Genomic DNA, 21,841 nt, shown 5'->3' with positions numbered 1-21,841 from the left:
GGATACCCAAGGCTTCCCCCAAATGATATGCTTAAAGGTAGGGCCATTAGCTTAGAAAGCAAATGCTAAAGCAAAGCTGCATGACAACAGGAAAGTCATATTTGCAAAGGGTGGTTAAAAAGGGCTAGTATGGATGGACATTTAGGGAGCAACTGCACAAGCTGCTGCAAGCCATTTTGCTATGCAGGCAAATCGAACCAAGACAGAAAAAAGCCATTACATTGCATAAGAGTTGGTAAAAAACGTTAGCATATCTTTTATGTATCTTGTTGTTATAATGTAAAGCGCTCTGAATTAAAGCCTATATAAACACAATAAATACAAATATCGGACGATCAGAAAAGCAGCTTGCATACAGAACTAGAATGGGAAAAGAAAGGCAGCCGGGAAATGCAAAGGCACCAGCTGCTTACATTCAATTTTCAAGAACAGTCTGGGCACAGACGGGCTGTCAGTTCACCTGCTACACTGAGGAGAGGGGCCTGCAATACACACGAGCTATCCCAACCAACCTAGACCTTCTGAAATAAAAAGAAATGTAACGCAGGCTGCAGGCACCAGTGGTGCCCTCCTGTGGCACGCAGTTCCCTGGCATGCAGGCACCTCAGCGGAACACACACACACACACACACACACACTGTACCTAGAATTCAGCTGGTCCTGCATGGCCACGATGCTCTCCTTGTTCCTGTGGTCGCTGTCCAGCAGCAGCTGGGCAATCTCGTTGACCGCTGCGATGCGCGATGCCAGGTTGTTCATCTCAGGCTCCAGGGTTTCAAACCTGTGAAGAGAATGGTGCAGTGCTACACAGTGAGTGAGATCCTTTCACCAGAAAGCCGCAGCGACATTACACACCCTTTATCCCTCCCATGCCCCTTGTGACTTTCCTGACTTCTATGCCTGCTATTGTGGCCATGTTTTCCTCTTAATGCTGTGTTATTGTGCAATGTCAGAATGGAAGTCCTCCAGGAAACCCACAATGGCATAAGCGGGCACACCCAGACTGCCCAAAGGACTAGAGGATCAAACTAACGGCAGGTGAGCTTTACGAAAATGAGATGCAACGGTATAATACAACATGCCCAGATGCGGGGCGGGGGGGGGCGGGGGCAGGGCATTCAAGGGGTGAACACCACGACTTCCACAGCACACGCAACACGGACACGACCTGCGCACTGCACAGTGTGTTCACCAGAGAGGCCTACACTAGTGAAATCATGCTATAAATGCACATTTGAGAGTTAAATGAACTAGGTAAGCACAATAGGAACCTTTGTGGCTCCAGACAGGGGGCAGTCTGAGGGCAGCAGTGGAATACCATACAGCGCGAGAGCCGAATAATGGTGCGGGTGTGTGTTTCGTTTGTTTTAAGTATAGTTAAGAGCAAGTCTGAACCGTTGGGTTTTCAGAACACAAAGGGGTAAAGGGGTATCCCTAACATGGGAGTCCAGGTAATTTCAGAGTCTGGGGCCAGTCTGTTTTGGTGCAGTTGGGTTCAGGGTTGATGTGGATCTGGACGCGTGCGTTCTTCTCAGCAGTGCTACGCTTCTTTGCTTATTAGCTGGACTTTTTTTCTGCAGCATTTGGATTCATTTGAGACACTTATTCAGCACCTCTGGGGCTGGCCAAATGTGCGTGGTGTCTGGATTCAGCATTTGGATTGGCTACAGGACTCTGGTTTCAGTGGTGAGTTGTTCGGGCAACAGAGTGAAATGCAAGATATGCTGCCGGCTATCCACTCAGATGCGTCCCAGGCACCTGGCACGATGCCAGTGCAGCTATGCTCCTGAAGTTTGAGCTGGATGCCATTTGTGAATTCAATGAAAGAGGTCTTTTCAATCAGTGCTCCAATAGAGAACAGGTTAAATGCAAGGAGTTCATTGCTATTCGGCAGGTAAGCGTTTTCGATTTTCGAAGATCAGTTTTCCGAGACAGTTTTCAAAGCACTAGTGACCCCCTCAAGCGCAGACCAATTCATTTAGGGGAGGCGAAGCAAAGCATTGCTGTCAATGTTGGCAAATGTTTGGCGGAGTTACTGAAAGTGGAGGGACACAATCCTGCCTGCTTCGAGGAAAGCGAACAAGGCATTCAAGACTCCACTGGCTCTTATTGCCCGAGGAGGTGCTGGAGGGTGGGGCAGTGGAGGCGGATTGGCAATCCTACTAGCAGATGATCAGGCGGTATTGAAACAGATGGGTTCCTTTTCCAGAAGGTTTTATTTAAAAAAAAATGTATTGAGCAATTCCAAGTATTGCTATTATGTTTCTTTGTTTTAGATCATCATTTACTGCAGTGTTACAGTCTCTAATCCGACAGTGGGAGGGGCAATGAAGAAGGGTAAAAAAAAGGGTGGGAAGGGAATCCAGTCATTATCGGTGGAGGAAAAACATTTAAAAACTAGAGTGTAAAAAATTATGTTTGAAAAAAGCATCCTAATATTTTGAAAAACATCTTAATATTGTGATTAGCAACGATAATATGGATATTAAGGCGTTGAGTGGGAGGTTAGGGGCAGTAAGGGTGTCTCAGGGTTGTTTAAAGCAGTGGGGTGCGGTGGGTTTATTGCGCGAAACGGGGTAGGAAGGGTAGGCGGGGGTTTCATGCCATAAAAGACCACTAGATGGCAAACATGACCGAGAAACAATATACGATTTACATGTCGAAACTTTGTTTATCTAAACATTATAGATGTTGCGTTATTTAACCCAGAAGATGTTTTTCCAGCCAAGTAATTACCTATAACCACAAAACCACTATAAATAAATAACCACTCGAAATGTCATGTCGTCATTGAAGTCTGGCCCGCGTCTTCCAATCCCCAATACTGAACCACCCCCTCTCCATCTAGCCTTTGACATAAAAATCTCCGCCAGGTTATAAAAAAACATTTCTCTTCTTGTTATGTAGCCTTTGATGACTATTGTAGAGGGGTCGGAGGTTGAATACAGAGTGGAAGATATTCGGGAGGAAGCGCTTATTAGCACTTGCTTCAGATAGAGTGTGGGTGAGCCACTGACTCTCTAGCAGATGTGTGGGGATAGGCCATAGTGCCATTCACGAACAGGAGGAGGTCTAGCGCTTGTGAAAGCAATTGGCATGTTGTGCGGTCATTCAATGCAGGGTAATTGGTAGTTTTGGTTTCGGTGCAGCTATTGGGGTGTTTTGCTTTGAAAGAGGGATGAAGGTCATTGTGTCTCTACTGGGGTAAGGGCAGTCTTCTTTGGTTGTGCATGTTGGATGATGAGAAGGTCCAAGGCATGCTGAGGAATTTTTACAATGATATTTTTTTGACTTCAAGTTACTGTGGATGTCGCTCTGTGTGTGGTACGTGGCCTTGGTGTAGCTTGAGCTTGACGGAATGGCGTTCAAATTAGTACCAGAGGGACACCTCTCAGTTAAATCACTCAGTTAAAAACTTTAGACGGGCGAGATTTCTGAGCATATTTAATAGGCCGTAGGTCATTTAATCTATGGAAAAAAAGCGGTTAACAAAAAAAAAAACATTAATAACGTTGAGAAAAACAACGATTGGACATTTCCATCTATATTGTTTCTCTGTCACGGTTTGCCATCTAGTGGACTTTTATGGCATAACAAGACTAGTTAAACAGAACTCATTCCCCACATATATTATTAAATGTGTCAGTATTTTTGTTTTTATTTACAGGGGAAACCCCCGAACCCTGTTCCTGTCGTTCCCATCCTCCAACTCCTCCATCCTATCCCTTTACACAATCGCGAGCCCCGCTTACCATCCCTTCCCTTACCCAAACCGCCTCCGCCCCAAACGCCTTCACTTTAGAATGGTATCCAGTTATATTATCGTTGCTTATCACAATATTAAGATGCCTTTTCAAACGAAATGTTAGTGATTTTTTTTTTACACTTTACTTTTTCAATATTTGTCCACCGATAATATGGACTTCCATCTCAGAATCTTGAGGGAGGAGACTTTGCCATTAATTGTGTGCAAGAAGATAAATAACAGTAGATTATCTGAAACCCAGGGAAGAGAGAAACACCTTAAGCCTTTAAGTGCCAAGGACGAGGTATCTCGTCCTTGGGATTACCTCCCCAGTGCCAAGGACGAGATAGCTCGTCCTTGGCACTTAAGGGGTAAATGAAGGAGAAAATGTTAGAAGGCTTTGCATGGTGAAATAATGAAATCACCAAAAGGCCTTGGCACTGGGGGCTAAAACCCATGGCAGTTAAAAGTTAAAGTGTATGCAAGACCACAGGTTGGACCAGAGGCTGACCCCTAGATCTACTCCTGAAGATCACCAACCATGAACATAAATAGGGATGCCAAAGACTCTCCTCCACAATGGTAGTAGGTCCTCCTGCCCAGAAACTAATAAGGGTGCTGTACCGTGTACTACGATGGTCTGCCTGTTTCCTTAAGCCCCACGTGAGGGCGGATCATCCCAGACAAGAATTAGATGCGAATGAGAAACACAGAAAAAGAAAAAAAAGAATAAAAGAAGAGGACAAAGACTGGTATGATTCGAGAAAATTCAAAGCCATCACTGCTGTAGCCCACCAGAGTAACTGTTCACTTGCTTTGCCACACCAGTCAATGAGTCTCTCCAACAGGCATATTGGACACCAAGGGAATAGTGAATACAAAAACCCATGACCTACCTCTGCTGCACCACCTCCAAGTCCTCCAGCCTTTCTGGGATCTCCATACTGTTTAGCCAGAGCTCCTTCTCATCGATCCACAACCCACAGGCATCGGCCTCACTGAACATTTTGTAGAGGGCCAAGGCATCTTGGAGGGCCTGTTTCCGGTGTTCCGCCAGGGAGGCCAGCTCCTCATAGCGCTGCTCAATGGCTGGGAGGCGCCCATCCACCTCTGGTGAGCGCGAGAACTTAGCTGGCAGGCTACGAGCCTGCTCGTGCAGGGCATCGATGGTAGGCCGGTGATTCAGGATCTCCTCCTCCACATCCTTGTGCTTCTTGGCCAAGGACTGGGTGGAGTACTCATCGTGCCCCATCTCAGGGCTGGAGACTATACGCAGAGTGTCTAGGGTCCAGGCTTCAATGTCATTTGCATCGGCCTGGAACTGGTAGAAGCTGGCAGCCTCCTTTAGTCGCCGCTCCCGCTCGCTCGACAGGGCCTTCAGACCTTCCCATTGCTCCTGGATGTCCTTGATTCGGTCCCCGATTTCACTGGCACCGAAGTGTCCCTCTGCGACTAAGCCCTCGCCCTCACGAATCGTTTGCTGGAGGGGACCGGAGCGTCCACTCATCTCGTCTTGGAAGGCGTCATGCTTGCTGATGAGGCGCAGCACGCTGGTTAAGTCCTTACCAAAGTCGTCGGAGGACAGGATCTGACCTTGCTCTCGGATCCAGGCCTCCTCCTCACCCATATCCCAGAAGAACTTCCAGAGCCTTCGCGACTCCTCCAGCTTCTCCTTCCTGGCTGCAGCCAACTCGCACAGCTCTCGGTAACAGCGGTCTAGGTTGGCGATGCGGTCGCTTACTATCTGTGGGTCGCATGGCTTGTAACCTGAGGACAGAAAACAGAAAGCTGTAAAACTGAAGGTCCAGCAAATCCAGTCCCCTCATCTCCCTGTGATCTCCAGTCCCCTCATATCCCTGACCAAAGGACAACTGGTTGCAATTTTTAGAGCACTGACTCCCAAGAAAGGATGCTTTCTGCCAGCTATCTTTAACAGCGATTGTGCTCTTCCCTGGCCAAATTTGCTAGTCACCCCCCCATCTAGAAGAGAGGCAGGCTGCAGCACCTCTAGGGATCTAACCCAATGCCACAGTCACACTGGCTTATTGGTGTAACCGCATCATTGAAGTACACTTCTGCTTGAGTGGAGGCAAACATTAGTTAATCTGTGCAGCTTGGAAGGCACCTACAACCCAAGTAGGGTGAAAGCAATAGTAATTATTGTGTTTTTATACTGCGTCAAATCACCACCATAGTGTTCTCAAAGCACCAATCCTTGTTTGATATCGAGAGTGTATTGTGATCGCCAGACCATAGTCTGCTGGAGGAAAATGAAAATAGGTGATTAGAGATGGACGGGGTATAGCGAGGCGGCTACGAAGAATGGAAGGGGGCTTGCAGTGAGGCAGAGGGTAAGTGGAGAGATTACAATTGTCAATGTATAATCTGGACGCATGAGGGTAGCAAGATGTGCTCAGACTATCCCAATAGTAGTGAAGGCGCGAATGACCGGGCCAATATCCGGACTAGCCGAAGGTTGTCTGAACCCCTTCAGGTGTAGTCTTCTCTTACTGTATGCACATACACCATGTTTGGATCTTATTGATCAGTGTAAAACTGCTTGCCCTTTCTTGGATAAAAGCAAACGTTTCCCACAGCCAAATAAGTAACAGTGCTGCACAAGAACCAGCCAACGCACAACATGCATACAATTTGGAATCCATAGACTATCTTGCAGGATGAGGATTCTCAAAGTCCCATAATAGCAGTCCAGATTCAGGGCAAAATGAGCCATCAGATATGGGGGGGGGCTCAAGTTAAACACTGGCTCTAAGCGCGCGCACACACGTTTTAAAGAATTACAAAGGCGTGTCTAAGGTTGGAGAAAAATGCACAAAAGTCAACAAACTCATCATTTTATGCAACAATTGGCAAAGCAATTCCTCAAACAAATTTCATGCATGTGTAAATGTTCACTCAATACAAAAAGTAAGAAAGTTACGAAAAGGACATATGTCAATTGCAAAGGCAAAATGCAGACCTTATCTAATTAGAAAGGTTACACTGTAAAATACAACAACATATAACATACAAACACTTGAATCCTAAAAAGATTTATAATTGGGAATTCGTAATAGGAACTCAAAGAACTCGAAGAAAGTTAAGGTTGCGATTCCATATCATAGATTCAACATCATGTTATATTATCAAACCATAAGTCTACTAGAAGAGGCAACCCAAAAATGTTCTGTAATGAGCTCTTTTGGGTTCCTTTCTAAATCAACCCTAAACTAGTTCCAACCACGTAACCTTGGTCGTGCTGATTTTCATCAGGACTGAATCAAATATATTCTGGTTTTCAAAGGAATCTTTTTCTTTCTCAATTTCAGGCGACTCCCCGTTATCTATTTCAAGGCTGTTCTGTGAAAACCGTGCCTCGAGTTAGAAGCATGAAGACCCAGTTCTATATCAAGGGGAATTCTTCCGCTGGGGCACGCTGTGAACTTGCAGTCTTGGGTGCCAGGGGGCAATAAGATAATCGTCCTAAAGAGTTCACTGAGGAGTGATACCCATGAAAATAATTGGGTGCATGAGGCTCATCCTGCAAAAGGGATAGCTTAGTTGTGGCAGTCCGAACTGTTTGTGGCCGTGCATCACGTTTTCATGGTGGTCAGTGATAATGTCAAATGCAATCATGTCGACAGTCAAAATGTAGAAAAATAAATGTCGAAAAAAAGAATGTAGAAAAGCAATAATGTCGAATTTTTAGAAAAAAAGAAATATATATAATTAAAATGTGTTGAATATGAGGGTGGCAGGGGGGTGTTTGGTGAGGGGGGTTGGGGAAACCCCTAGTAAATGATTTTTTCCTTGTTTATTTATTGAATGAATAAATAAATATATAATTAAAATGTGTTGAGTATGAGGGGTGAGAGGGTGGTGGGGTGTGGCGGGGGGTGTTGGGTGAGGGGGGTTGGGGGGACTCTTCTTGTTTATGTATTAATTGATAGTGCTAAATGACTTTTTTTCGACATTTCTTTTTCTAAAAATTGACTCTTTTCATTATATGTATAGGTTCTCGACATTGTTTGACATTTATTTTTGACATTTTTGTAAGTCGAATTTTATTTTTCGACATTATCACTATAAACCCGTTTTCATAAGATCAAAGATGTAACCTTTCTACTTAGATAAGGTCAGCATTTTGCCTTTGTAACTGATGCGTGTACTTTTTGTAACTTTTTTTTGTATTGTGTGAACATTTACATATGCATGAAATTTGTGTTTGGGGAATTGCTTTGCCAATTGTTGGATAAAATGAGTATGTTGAAGTCTTTTGTGTATTTTTCTCCAATCTTAAGACACCTTTGGAATCCTCTGATTATTAACCCCCAGTGTTTAAGGTTGTAAATGGGGCAAACCTACCTTTGGGTCTTACAAATGTTTTGCCAACAGGGATTTAGAGGAGACAAGACATGCTCTATTGTCGGATGAGCAGCAGAAGTTGGTCTTTTTGTGCGCCTCCATACTCTACGTACAGATAGTGAGTTATAATCCACCTATCAGTGGAACCAGATTGTGTGTAATAACCTTCCAGTTGCCAAGCATTAGGTTCCCATTGCAACACAGGTTGGTGCAAAATGGCACTCTACATTAAGGAGGCAGAAAGTTCAAAGGGTGGTTGGACAACATCATGCCATAAAAAATGGTGAAGCCTGCTAGCAAAAAAAAAAAAAGATCAAATTGAACGCAAGAGCCTAGTACCTTCCCCATCAGATGCAAATTTCTGCGCTGCGTTGCTGACCGCCTTCACTCGCTCAGCCTGCACCGCAATGTCGGCCTCAACCAGTGTGTGGGTTTGCAGTAGGTCCTCCACGCCATGCAGGTGCTTCCCGAAATCCTGGGACTGCAATCGACTCTGCAGACAGATAGATGCACATTGCTCATACCCAATTTTATTTGCAAATCATTTGATCCAATAAACTATTGACAGACCTCCACCCCTCCACCACCAATGGTTCAAACAGAACTCGCGCTCTGAAACACTTGTGTACGAGCGCGATACAAATAAAATATCAATAAAACGGCTGGTGCCCATCTTTCCATCGGAATACAATATTTTCTGTATGTGAAGTACTATGCCTAAAGTCCTGTTTACGCAATGTTCCAAAAACATGGTCAGCATCTTTATTAATTCTTCAACAAACATTAATTAAAAAAAGGCAATTGTTGTACCCAACCCCATTTTAAAGTCTAAGGGCCTCAGTACGGCCCTGGCGGTCCGGGAAGTAGGGTACCGGTAATCATGCCGGTACTGCAGTTTCCAGACCGCCATACTACGAGTTGTGGTCACGGGTGCCTGTCTGTCTGCCAGGTTTGACCTGGCAGGCAGACCGGCACCCGCAAGCACAGCACGTCGATGCACCGGCAGCACTCTGAATGCGCCGGAGCATCCGAAGTCCCCATCCACATTCGGCACTATAGGGCCGAATGGGGATGGGGAGGCCCTTGTTGCCGGCACCCGCAAATGGGCAATTACCGGGTCCACCGAACTCAGCATGACCCGGTTCTTGCCCATTCTCAGGAAAAAATGCAACTCCGGCTGCAGCCGTGCCCGTTTTACCAGCATGGCTACCGCCAGAGTTGTCATGGGGCCCTAATTCTTCTGAATCACTCCACTCGACTGTCATTGAAAAAATAAATAAAAAGGAGGCACTTCTCTCCACTGTGAGGACTACTGGCTTATTGAAAGACCAGTACCAGAGAACATGTGTAGGGTCGGATATAGAAACATGCACTTTTTCACAAATATTCACAGAGCATTCCTAAAATGTATGGTAGAACCGTCACCAGCCAACTGCAAAAAAACAAAATCCAAAGCCCAGTCAGACCATAGACCAAAAGTGCCCTGGGGCCCATTCTCAATAAAATCATTTCAGTCTAGGTCATGGTCCTTCCTGAAGGGCTGCCTTCATGAGAACTCTGCGAGCACATTGACAACTGGAACGCAGTTAGACACAGCTCCCCTCTCTCCAAGTACTCGTCTTGTACTTGGTGTTGAATGGAGAAAATAAGATATGGCGTCCAGCCACCCACCCACCAAATGGCCTCCAACCTTCCCATTATCCCAAGATCTAAACAATTTCAAAAGCTACTCCTCTGGAACCACTGCTCGCCTACATAGGCCAGGCAAAGCAAACTTGTAAACTCCATAATGCCCAAAAGTCTAAATGTCAAGGCCCTCACCATCATTGTCCACCGTGAACAGACATTGACTTGCTACGCGTAAATGCACCGAAACATCTGATCTGCTGCATTGGTAGGAATTCCCTCACAGGCAATTGTTGCCTCATTATTCCACAATGCAGACAGCCTTCTAAATTTCCAAGGGCTCGACAGTATCTTTGCAGCCCCATGTCATTCTCCAACAGCATATATTTTCTGTATAATTAGGATTCAGCACCAATCACATGGTCCTCAGTCAAACAACAGACTACCAATTCTGGACCACTGAAGTCATAGCGAGCATGCTACTGCAATCAGTAACCTGCGCCCAAAGAGCCACATCCCTCCTCCCACTGGCATGCAGCACAGCATCAGGTCCATTACTTGAGAAGGGGGTAATTAAGTAAACGATCAACATCCCGAATTCAGATGTACGCCACCTCTGCAATGTGGCAAAGTCATCTATTGGTTATCCAATAATCGGGATGCTTGTGTCTACACTTTTCTTTGTCACACTAACTCCCAGCCATTGGAAAAAGAAAACGATGGTTTTCACTCAAGCCTTCACTTCAAGCACTGCCTTCTTACTACTTACTGACATTCCAGGGCCTGGAAGCTCAGGCAATGATCATATGAATAAAATGAAATATCACCAATCTTAATTTAAAAGCACACCTTGCTAAAAAAGACTATTTTACTGTTTGCTACTGGTAGGGACAACAAACTCTGCACCTTGTTATGCTTGAAAAGGAACAGTTACAACCCTTTGCGCACCTTCATATCCTCCATCCAGTCCATGAGGTACATGAGATCCTGGAACATCTTTTGAAGGTCCAGGTTCATGTTAAGCCGCTCGCGTCGTGCTGCCACCAGTTCCCGCAGGTAGTCCCAGAGGCGTGTGACATTGTTCTTCCTGGCTAAGATACGCTTGTTGTCGTGGTAGCGTTCTGCTTCAAGCTCTGCCGCCACAGCATGGACTGCCTGCACTCGTTCACTGTAGGCGATTATGTCGGTCTCTATCGCCTCATGCTTACGAACAGCAGCTTCCACTGCAGGAAGGTCCAGGCCAAAGTTATCCTAAAGAGAACAAGTCATGCTCAATTCACACTCAAGGTTACACGGACACCTGGACATTTGATACTTGGGGTTAATACACCAGACATACCAACTGCTAGTGGCCCCTAAATTAGAAATGCAACGAGGCAGGTAGGATGGGGCCATATATGTGAGAGAAGAGTGGTGCTTCAGCCTTCAACTAGCCAATCTCACTCCGATTTATTTACTCAAAAACGTATCTGGGACACAAGAGGAAGGACGTAGGATACAATTCATCTCAGACACATTGAGCAGGACATCATTCACTTAAGATACATGAAAAAGGACAATTACCAGAGATGCGCAAGGGGCTATCGAAGGCCAGAGATGCAGTGAGCAGGATATTGCTTGCCACAGATACTGGGACAATGATCTCGCTCACCAAGAAACAGGGAGGTGATTATTCACCAGCTAGAATCAGGAAGCGGAACATACCTTGCCCGAGACAAGAGGAGCAGTGACACACAAAGTAGTACATATCTCTGGTGGAACTCAGCGTTTACTCATTGGTTATATTAGGAAACTTGCTCTAGCTCACAGGACTGACCGAGAGCTAGTTTGTAAACTAACAGGCATCATATGCTTGGCCTTACCTGAGAAACAAGCCGTTGATTCTCACTAAGCCAGGTTTCCCTCATTGCTGCCTTCCTGTCAAACCTTGCTGCCAGCTGCTCCAGTTTCTCCTGACGAATCAGCTCATTGCGCAGTGCCAGTTCTCGCTCGTGCTCCGCCTTCTCCAGTCTTTCCCAAGCCTGCAAAAAGGGCACAGAGCACACCATTTACAACAACGTTATTGCCAGAAAGTAGCCTAAGCATAGTCCAAGTTGCACCCAATAACATAGCAGGAGAATCCCTTGAGGCGATTTATAGAACAATGACACAGTCACTTTACTTTGCGTCACTGCTTTTGTACCTTCTGACACAGCCCATTCACGGCCTCAGCACTATTTCTGAAGAGTCATCTGGATTAGCAATGATAACCGAGCTCCGGCATAGCTTATCCAGAGCAAGCTTGGGAAAGGAGTTGAAGTCCTTTTTGTGATAGTCATATCGTACTTTGCCTTTTTTGCCACACCTTCACAAGAAACCCAATAGAGCCTTCCCCTCAAAACCACCATCTAGAATGACAAGGGCTGCAAAGAGTCCCCAGGAAAACAGGTCTTGGTTAGGATGGAGTCTCCGTCTCTGCTTTGGCAAGCATTAAAGCTACTCTGTCTGCTGCAATATGAATAGCCAGAAGGCACTAGGTCTCTAACTCGTGGTGCCTTGGCAAAAGCATCACCCACACCATGAGATGTCCCTACCCCCACGTTGCTACTCTACAGCAATCCTGCACTGCTATCCTGCTCTCAAATCATTAAGTCATTGCAATTTATATAATGTTTTATTGGCTTATACATTTTAAGGTGTCCAGTCAAAGGGTCGAATACATTGTTTCGAACTGCAATAGTTTGGAATCAAAAGGACCGAGAAAAAAAATTTGAATGCCTTTAAAAAAAATAAAAAATCTTTGCCTTTGTACAGGAAAAAATATTCGTTTTCCCCAAAAAACGGGCGTTTTGGGGGTGACCCCCCCCCCAAAAAAAAGAATAACCTACCCTTCTAATTTGTTTTTCTTCGATCCTTTTGATTCGAAACTATTGCATTTGATCGTTTTGTATTCGAGCTTTTCACTATACCCCATTTTAATTATCCCATGTAAATCTTCAATGTTAAAATGAAGGACACTCTCCTGGATGTTTTTTGATGCAGCGTAATCTATTTCTTCCAACAATTTCACTCAATTGAAAGTGTTGCAAGAGCCAATAGCTCTTTAGTTGGTGAGCACAGCGCTCAGAGGCCGGAACTATGATATGAAATGAATAGAAACTTAGACGGTGGTGAAAAAGGAGACAGTTTCCAGCTTTATTAATAAGGTTAGGTTACTAAGAGTGCCTTGAAGGTACATCAAAACACTAAAGTAGAGGACCACAGAAGTAGGTAGGCTAGGAGATGAAGCAGCGATGTTGCCATTTGATCAGAGTACCTAGACAAATTAGAAGAAAACCTGCTAAACAGTGTGCATGCATGAGCATTTAACGGGAAAACCTGTAATGTGGAGAGAGTACCTCCGTATAGGATGCCAATGTTTAGAAAATGGCGTGAACACTTAGACGTGCAATAGCTGTGTAACTGTGCAAGTACTTGGGCATATTATATTAAATTCTGGCAAATAGTTGCAGGCTGGATGGATGATGGCTCGTGTGCAAAATGCTTGTTTTGGGAAAAGGGAAATGCCATGCGACAGGATTGAACACTGCGTGCGCCAACTAGGCCTTTCGTCATTCTGAGGGCGATGAATGGAGTAATAACACAGATTACAGATTTTAGAAGCGCACAATCTACAGGAAGCTCAATAAATACCAAATTATTATTGTATAATGCTAGTATCTGGCGAACATATTAAATACCTAAATAGTGCTAGTTGTGGTTGTCTAGTGGCAAAAACCAGCAATTTATAGAAGGACCTGGAATGATGAAAGTACCCAACTGTAGGATTACAATACTTGTAATAGGTTGTATGTTAACATAACTTGGCAAAACCTATCAAATGATATTAACTTGCAAATGCGATTTTAACAGCAGGCAAATTGTATAGCTACATGGGCACGTGATCTCGATACCTACATTAGCAACAAAGAAAACATTTTTACCATACAAGTCAAAACGGTTGGTTTTGTTAATGCTCGTTTTCTCCCTTTAAATATACTTTTTTTTCCCCCATTGTAAACACGCACACACCTCTCTCCTGGACATATACTAAACCAAATTGAACCTGTGTACCCAACACAAGGGCCTTTAAGACAAGGTAGCAATACTTTGCGATAGATGGGGATGCAGAATATACTCAAACATAAATAATCAGACGGACTCAAGAAGTTGGCAAAGTAAGTGTTATTTGCAATGATCTAAAACGCAGTATAACGTACATCAACGAACACACGCTCAATCTCACTCAGCAAGTTTCATAAAAAATACAGCTTATATAGTAAACACTCATCTTGGACATCATTCTACGTGGCAAACTACAAAAACCTACTTGGGAAAGTGATAGGCTTAGAGGGAACATCTAGGTATACGAGCCATACTTGTCAGGGAAGTGATTGGTCTCTAACATCAGGCGGGCAACTAAGCCATCCCCTAGTGCAAGTCACTATGAACCGCATCAAATACACCACCGTCCTATTGGTTATACAAACTATAGGGCTCTCTATTAAGTGGCCCTCCATAATTGGTACCCCTCTGTAATATTCCACACGCGCTAGCAGCACACAAGCTGGCACCCAGGTGCTGGTGGGCTGGTCATGACCATAGCTTACCAGCCAATTAGCCTGTCATCCATCATCACTCTTGCCGTCTGCCAGTCAATTAGCCTTTGAACATTGGCCTTGTAAATGCTCTGTGTCTGAGAATAGAAGGGAGTATAGCTATACTTTGTCTCTTGGTTTTGATGTAGCTCAATTCAGTATCTACTTATATCCGACCATGTGACTGGAGACCATGTTTCACAGCTTTTTGCGGTATTAAATACTATTAAATGATGAATCTCTGACGTCTTCAATGTCCTTGCACTTCACCTCAGGAAGGAGTTTGTTCTTTTCACACATTTTGTAGCTACTGCATGAACACCCAGGCTCACGGTGGTCTTGACTTCTTGGTTCTGGGCCAGCCAAGCCTTTCTTGAATTCACTTCTGCCATTTAATTGTTTTCCAACTGCGCCACACTGAAAAAGCCCTTCTGTTCACGGGGTCCAGACTCTGCTAAAGTGCTTTGTGGAACATCCATATTCCATACATTCCTATGCATATACATTGGTGCATCGCCGCAATCTATTCACTACATACCCAGCCTTAAGAATACCTTGTCTGCTTGCGTTACTGCGTCTGTACAGTTGTAAAGTGATTTTGCATTTTCTTCAGTTTCTGTAGCATGAGCATCTTCATCTTGAGCCTGGAATGCTGCTCATAACACCTCCTCTTTGGATCCTCTAGAATATTTACATTCTTTAGCCTCTTTTCTAGATGTGTCAGCTCTTCTTTGGATGTCACCAGTCTTCTCTCTTGCTCATTTTCACACTTCCTCTGGGATTTCATTCAAATGGCCATCATATTGTCGTGAGTGCATATATGGTTTCCTCAATGGGTACCTTACTTCCATGATTCTTTGCAGTATAGGTATTTTCACTGGCACTGCACGTGTCTCACACTTTGGCTCCCAACAAAGAGGCAGCATGGGTGCAGAGCTTTGAGTGGGGGTACTTGGCTCCTTCTCTACAAAATAAAGGAAGTCATCCCCTTAAGAGCCATGCCCCTCAGCTTTCAATTGTTCCAACTCATGCCCCCATTTTCTAAAACTCCAAGCACAGCAACAAGCATGAGTAACATTGGGTTTCCCCCAATTATTGAAGCTTTTTTTTGCTACCCAGTAAACAGCATAGTTTGGCACAGAGACTCAAGTTGCCTGAACACGTGTTCTCCGGTCCTGGGCTTTCACGTAATTGATCAATGCATTCTGGGATTTCGGGTAGCTGATAAATGCATTCTTGGAGTTGTGGTCTTTGTTTCCACTGTATTAACATACCAGAAAACAATGATTTTCAAAATAAACCCCGGTGGTCTTCAGATGGCAGACAGTCACTCATTTGAGTGCCGTAAAACACCCAACAAGAAAATGAGCCTAGTCACCTGCCACAAGACCATACATGAATGCCAATTCCTCTCTTCATCAGCCTACCCATGACTGTTTATTTCAGTCTTCCACTCCTACCTCCACAACCTCGGACTCCTGCAGTTTCGGGCCTATCTAATGAAGTCAGCAAAATTCAAAACCCATAACGGCCACCATAATTCCACGACCCTCTATTCTAGCATACCAGTGCTATGCAGCAATTATCAAATTGTCTACGGGTGTGGGCAGTTTAAGGATGTTTAGTTTCACAAAAGGATGCTAATTTGGGAGGTGAGAACCTACTTTTAAAAAAATGTTTGCCGAGTATTAAGCCATTACCTGCATCATGGGGTATGGTGCTGCTCCCTGTGTGAATGGTAAAATGCAAAGGTTCCCTGCTCTCCCATGTAGAAGATTTAACAGGCTGTCCCTGCTATGCCGCTTGCAAACACGGGTGCGCCAGACCCTTGCCCGGTTTGTCTGCAGCTAGAAATGGCCATCCATCTGTCATGTCAGATTCTGATATCATTTTAACTAATAAGACTACTTGGGCATGTAACCCCGTCCCATGCAGTCTCATCCTCGTACATACACATCTCACCTCTGTATTTTACCTACTGGCTTGCAATGTTTCTCCCAGATTCTTTGATGCCTCGGTGAGCTAGCACATTACACAACTCCACAACAAATTTAAAAGTAGCAATTCTAAGCAAGCGTTTTAACTTGTGTGTTTATTTAGACCACAAATGAGAACAGTCGAGGTTGCCGTGTTTCATGCTTATGTGGCAACGTTAGCGGTCCCATATCTGGTCGACAGGGTTATGTTCTCTGGCGCAAAAATGCCTGACCGTGATGTGATCACTGCACAGTAACTGCCGATGGGACATTACTTACGAGGCCAGAATTGTTCAGTGAGCAAAGATCAAGGGCCCAACTGCACTTCGGGGGCCCAATTACTGGCAGGCAACATTGAATAGTGGTTCAGTGAACACGGGCATAATTAGTTTGGAAATACCACTTACATTTTTAGTTTGGACTATTAGGTGGTGCATTATCGCCAACTAGAAGCCAAAACTATTGCAATATAGTAGAGATAGGGAGTAGAGGCATATGAGGAGGGTCACAAAGCTTGTAGGTGTTTGGTCAGTTGTGCGCCCATTGACTGCCCATTGCCATGCTAAATCCTATGGCCATTCTCAAACAGTTCCTGCCCCTCCCTGCCCAACACACCTCATGGGAACTCGCTTTATTCAAGCCTTCCCATCAAACTTTGCACTCAAAGGACCTGCCAATGTTTTTTCAAAGCAGTCTTCTCAGAGTTAATGACTTAAGTATGGCTTCAGCCACTCTATTTATAAGCACTATGCTCATCCTTCACTGAAGTCCTGTTAACGGTTTTGGCTTGTGTATAAGTATTAGGCATTTGCCAGGCAATTTAGATGCCCATGTATTCGCACCATTGTGCACCTACTACCACCGTTAGCCAGTTAATAGAACTAAGGCAGTGTCTGGCGAGTGCTTTTCCATCCCCATACAAAAGCCCACATTGTTGGCATTGCCAATGCTTGTTGAAGGTAGAAGTCAGTTATAGATTACCAAACTAAAATAACCTCGACATCTAGTGGCAGTTTAAGAGCACTGCATTCTGTAAAAGATCGCTGCATTCATCGCCACGAGTGTTGCTGTACTCAGACCCACCATGTGACATTGAGAAAAGTCTTGCACTAACCGGCGAGCTGGTGACAACTTCAGATGATGCGTCTAATCTCGGTGAGAAATCTACTCAAAACTCCGGACAGGTCACACTGGCGTCAAAAATGAACACCAAGTCCCAAAGAAATGAAGCAATGCTTACTTTTGCAGTATAAACTCGTTTCAAGTTAACATGCTGTACACAGATTAGAAAGAAATGACATTTAAAAGAGATGGTTCTGTCAACCTGCGAGTCTCATGGAGGGGAATAGTTTCTTACCTGTAACTCCATTTCTCCAGCATGGGTATCTTTCATGGATTCACATGCTTAGAATATTCCCCGTCGTCAGGCTGGGAATCCTCAGTAATTTATATAGACATTTTCCATAGGAAAAAATTCAGACACTTGTGTCCTATCCACGTCGTTTTGGGCCGCCACGCCGGCGCCACTAGGACGTAAGGGTATATGTAGCTCCGCCCCCGCGGCTCCCTCAGATTTCAGCCCCCAAAGTAGTAAGGGGGGGGGATCTCTGGTTTGCATGCTCAGGGGAGGCCGGCGGGCGCATGTGAATCCATGAAAGATACCAATGCTGGAGAAGAACAAGTTACTTCTTACCTTGTAACGTTCTTTCGACGGGATGTTCCTCCGACGTATTCCTCATCTTAGATATCTCCTTCCAGCTCTGCTGGCCTCGGAAATTTTTTTCTCTAGAGGGCGCTGCGCGTCGACGTCCTCCGAGTCGATGTCCCTCGACAGCCGCCGTATCGACGTCGACGTCATCCTGCCTATAAAGGCCGCGCGCAGCGTCCGTTGCTCAGTTCCGTTTTGTAGCCCACAATAATACTTTCTGAACTAGACTAATCACCCTGAAGGAGCGTAAGCTGCAACAACACGGGAAGTAGAACTGCGGGGATGGATGGGAGCGCCGATGAGGAATACGTCGGAGGAACATCCCGTCGAAAGAACGTTACAAGGTAAGAAGTAACTTCTTCTTCGAAGGGATTGTGTCCTCCGACGTATTCCTCATCTTAGATAGGCTCCCATAGCAGTATTCTATTATTGGAGGAGGGAGTACTGACTTCACGCTGTCTTCTATTGATGAATAGAATGCAGTATAGCCCTTCCAAACCTAGTCTCTTGACTGGAGGAGGAATCCAAATTGTAAAAACGTGTAAAGGTATGAACAGACGACCATGTAGCGGCCGCACAGATGTCTTTAACCGGCACGCCTCTTTTGAGGGCCGATGAAGCTGCAATACCTCTGATCGAATGAGCCCTAAGGTTTTGAGGGGGCTCTTTCCCTGCCAGTTTATAACATTCCAGAATGGCTAGAATGATCCATCTGGAAATGGTCTGCTTAGTTATTGGTAACCCCAGCTTGTGACCTGCGTAACCTACAAACAGCTGGTCTGCCTGTCTTATCCTGGCTAGTCTACTGATGTAAAAACTTAAAGCCCTTCTAGGGTCTAGCCTGTGTAACCTCTCTTCCTCTTTCCCCGGGTTAGGAGGAGGATAGAAAGATGGTAGGGTAATCTTCTGAGTAATATGGAATTCAGAAACCACCTTTGGGAGGAAATTAGGCTTCACTTGCAGGACAACTTTGTCTTTGTGAAAGATTGTGTGAGGGGGGTTTACAAGAAAGACCTTGTAATTCGCTCACCCTTCTAGCAGATGTAAGTGCTATTAATAAAACAGTTTTAAGGGTAAGGAATCTTAAACAAGAATGGAGTGGTTCGAAAGGTGTGCCCATCAGGAAAGTTAGTACTAAGTTTAAATCCCATAGGGGAACTTGGAATGGTCTTGGGGGATAAACATTGGTTAACCCCTTTAGAAACTGTATTGCCAAGGGTAATTTGAAATAGGATGGTTCTTCCGCAGTGCGCTTAAAGATGGATACCGCTGCGAGATAGCCCTTAATGGTGCCAACTTGAAGGCCTGAATTTGCCAATTATAGTAGGAAAGACAAAACCATTGGTGTACCACATGAAAAAGGGTCGATATTCTGTTCTCTACACCAGCTGCAAAATCTGTTCCAACGGCAGCGGTATAAAGACTTTGTTGCTGGCCTCCTTGCTGAAAGCAACACCTCCATATCATCATCAGGGAGGTCCCAATCCTTGTACCTCAGCCTTTCAGAAGCCAAGCGTGAAGGTTGAGGGTTTTGATGTCTGGATGGAGAACCTGACCTCTCTTCTGTGAGAGTAGGTTCTCTCTGAGTGGAAGTCGAATTGGAGGGCAGATGGACAAGTCTAGAAGGTCCGGGTACCACGTTCTCCTGGCCCAATCCGGGGCAATTAGGATCATGGTTCTCCGGAATCTTCTCAACCTCCTGATCATTTGAGGAATGACAGGGACAGGTGGGAACGCGTACAGAAGCGGAAACTCCCAGTCCACTATGAACGCGTCTCCCAGAGCTCCTCTTGGGGGAAATTCCCTTGAGCAGAACAGGTCGCATTTCCTGTTTAGGCTGGTGGCGAACAGATCTACCTGAGGGGTTCCCCAAAGGGCAAAGATCTCTTGAAGGCCTTCCTGAGCTAGCTCCCACTCGTGGGAGACTGTTCTCTGCCTGCTCAGAGCGTCCGCTGTCAAGTTCTTCTCTCCGGCTAGGTGAACTGCCGATAGAGAGATTCCTTCTTGGATTGCCCAAAACCAGAGCTGCATCGCCTCTCTGCACAGGGGTAGTGATCCTACGCCTCCTCTTTTGTTGAGGTAATGCATGGCCACCGTGTTGTCCGTCATTATCAGGACGTTCTTCCCTTGTACAGCTGGCAGGAACGCCTTCAGCGCAAGTCTGATGGCTCTCAGCACTAACAGGTTGATATGTAGTCTGGACTCCGATGGAGACCAACGACCGCTGATGGTCAAGTCGTTGGCGTGGGTCCCCACCCCATGAGTGAGGCATCCATGACTACGGTTATCTCCGGCCAGGGTTGCCAAAACTGTTCTCCTTTCAGAATGTTCTCCTGACAGGCCCACCACTGAAGGTCTCGAGCTACTCTGTCGGGAACCTGAAGAAGATCTGTCATTCTCCCTGAGAATTGTGACCACTGAGTCCTCAGTGCCCACTGGAGGGATCTCATTCTCAGGCGAGCCTCTGGCACTAGGAAAATGCAGGATGCCATGAGACCTAGCAACCTCAAAAAGTCGAAGGCTGGGAGACGTTGGGCATGTTGGAACTTGGTAACCATCTGTAGAATATCTTGAGCCCTCACCTCTGGTGGTGAGGCTTTTCCCAGGGAAGTGTCCAGGATGGCTCCTATGAACTGGAGTCTCTGCGATGGTATCATTTGTGACTTCTTTAAATTGAGGGAGAAGCCCAGTCTGTGAAGGAAGTGGCACACATGATTTAGCTGGATCTGAGCTTGTTCCGAAGAAACAGCCCTGATCAACCAATCGTCCAGGTAGGGGTAGACTTGAATCCCTTCCCTCCTTAGACTTGCCGCCACTACCGACATTAACTTGGTGAAGACCCTCGGGGCGGAGGTCAGCCCAAATGGCAGCATTCGAAATTGATAGTGAGAGTTGCCAATTGCGAACCTCAGGTATTTCCTGTGTTTGAGATGGATAGGCACATGGAAATAAGCGTCCTGAAGGTCCAGAGATACCAACCAGTCCTGGAACTGAAGGGCCTGGAGGATCTGAGAAACAGTGACCATCTTGAATTTGTCTTTCCTGAGGAATTTGTTCAATTCTCGCAAGTCCAAGATGGGTCTCAGTCCTCCGTCTTTCTTCGGAATGAGAAAGTAAGGGGAGTACCAGCCCTTGTTCCTCTCCACTACAGGTACCGGTTCTATGGCACCTTTCTCTAGCAGGTCCAAAATTTCCTGCAAGAGGAGCGGATCTGGAGCTTTCTGAGAGGTGATCCCTGGTGGATGACTCTGAGGTATACGTAGGGAAGGCAGGCAGTAACCTTGGGCAACTGTTTCCAATGCCCAAGCATCTGACGTGATAGCCTGCCATACCGCCAGATGTTGAGTCAACCTGCCTCCTACAGGTGTCCTGTGAGGGAAGTCCTCAGAGTGGTTTTGGGGCGGCTGATGCAGATGGTAGAGGCACCTGCTGTTGCTGCGGCTTTTGAATATCTACCCCGTCCACCTCGGGTAGTTCTTCTTTGTCCCCTTTGAGCCGGTCGTCCTCTACCTCTTCCGAATGCGGAGTAGAAGCGAACGGACTTGCCCCTCGCAGAGGTTCCTGTGGGACGAAAAGGAGTCTGACGGATTGCAGCTCCTAGGGATTTTGCTGCTGCTTTTGAAGTTTGCAGTTTCTCTAAACTGTCATCCGCCTTTTTCCCGAACAAAGAAGAGCCATCGAATGGCATGTTCAAGAGCCTGGCTTGCACATCTGGGGCAAAACCAGACTTTCTCAACCAAGCGAATCTCCTGGTTGATGTACTTGCCGTCATTGCTCTGCTGATACTGTCAGCCGAATCAATGCC

General features: G+C 45.6%; 1 protein-coding gene across 3 annotated transcripts in view; it reads right to left on the bottom strand.

Annotated features, from left to right (window-relative positions):
- The window catches only part of SPTBN2 (spectrin beta, non-erythrocytic 2), a 1,293,574-nt gene that overhangs the window by 674,687 nt on the left and 597,046 nt on the right, over positions 1–21,841 (bottom strand). For all 3 annotated transcript variants that reach the window (XM_069644771.1, XM_069644772.1, XM_069644773.1), the window contains 5 exons: positions 11,599–11,757; positions 10,685–10,987; positions 8,450–8,603; positions 4,642–5,512; positions 644–781 (listed from right to left, as the gene is read on the bottom strand). In XM_069644771.1, coding sequence (XP_069500872.1) covers positions 644–781; positions 4,642–5,512; positions 8,450–8,603; positions 10,685–10,987; positions 11,599–11,757 — 1,625 coding nt within the window. The remainder of the gene's footprint in view (positions 1–643; positions 782–4,641; positions 5,513–8,449; positions 8,604–10,684; positions 10,988–11,598; positions 11,758–21,841) is intronic.

The sequence above is a fragment of the Ambystoma mexicanum genome, chromosome 2p (assembly GCF_040938575.1).
Source record: "Ambystoma mexicanum isolate Mex_15411 chromosome 2p, UKY_AmexF1_1, whole genome shotgun sequence".
NCBI lineage: Eukaryota > Metazoa > Chordata > Amphibia > Caudata > Ambystomatidae > Ambystoma > Ambystoma mexicanum.
Note: the sequence above shows the minus strand (reverse complement) of the source record. Positions and strands in the feature narration are given on the sequence as shown.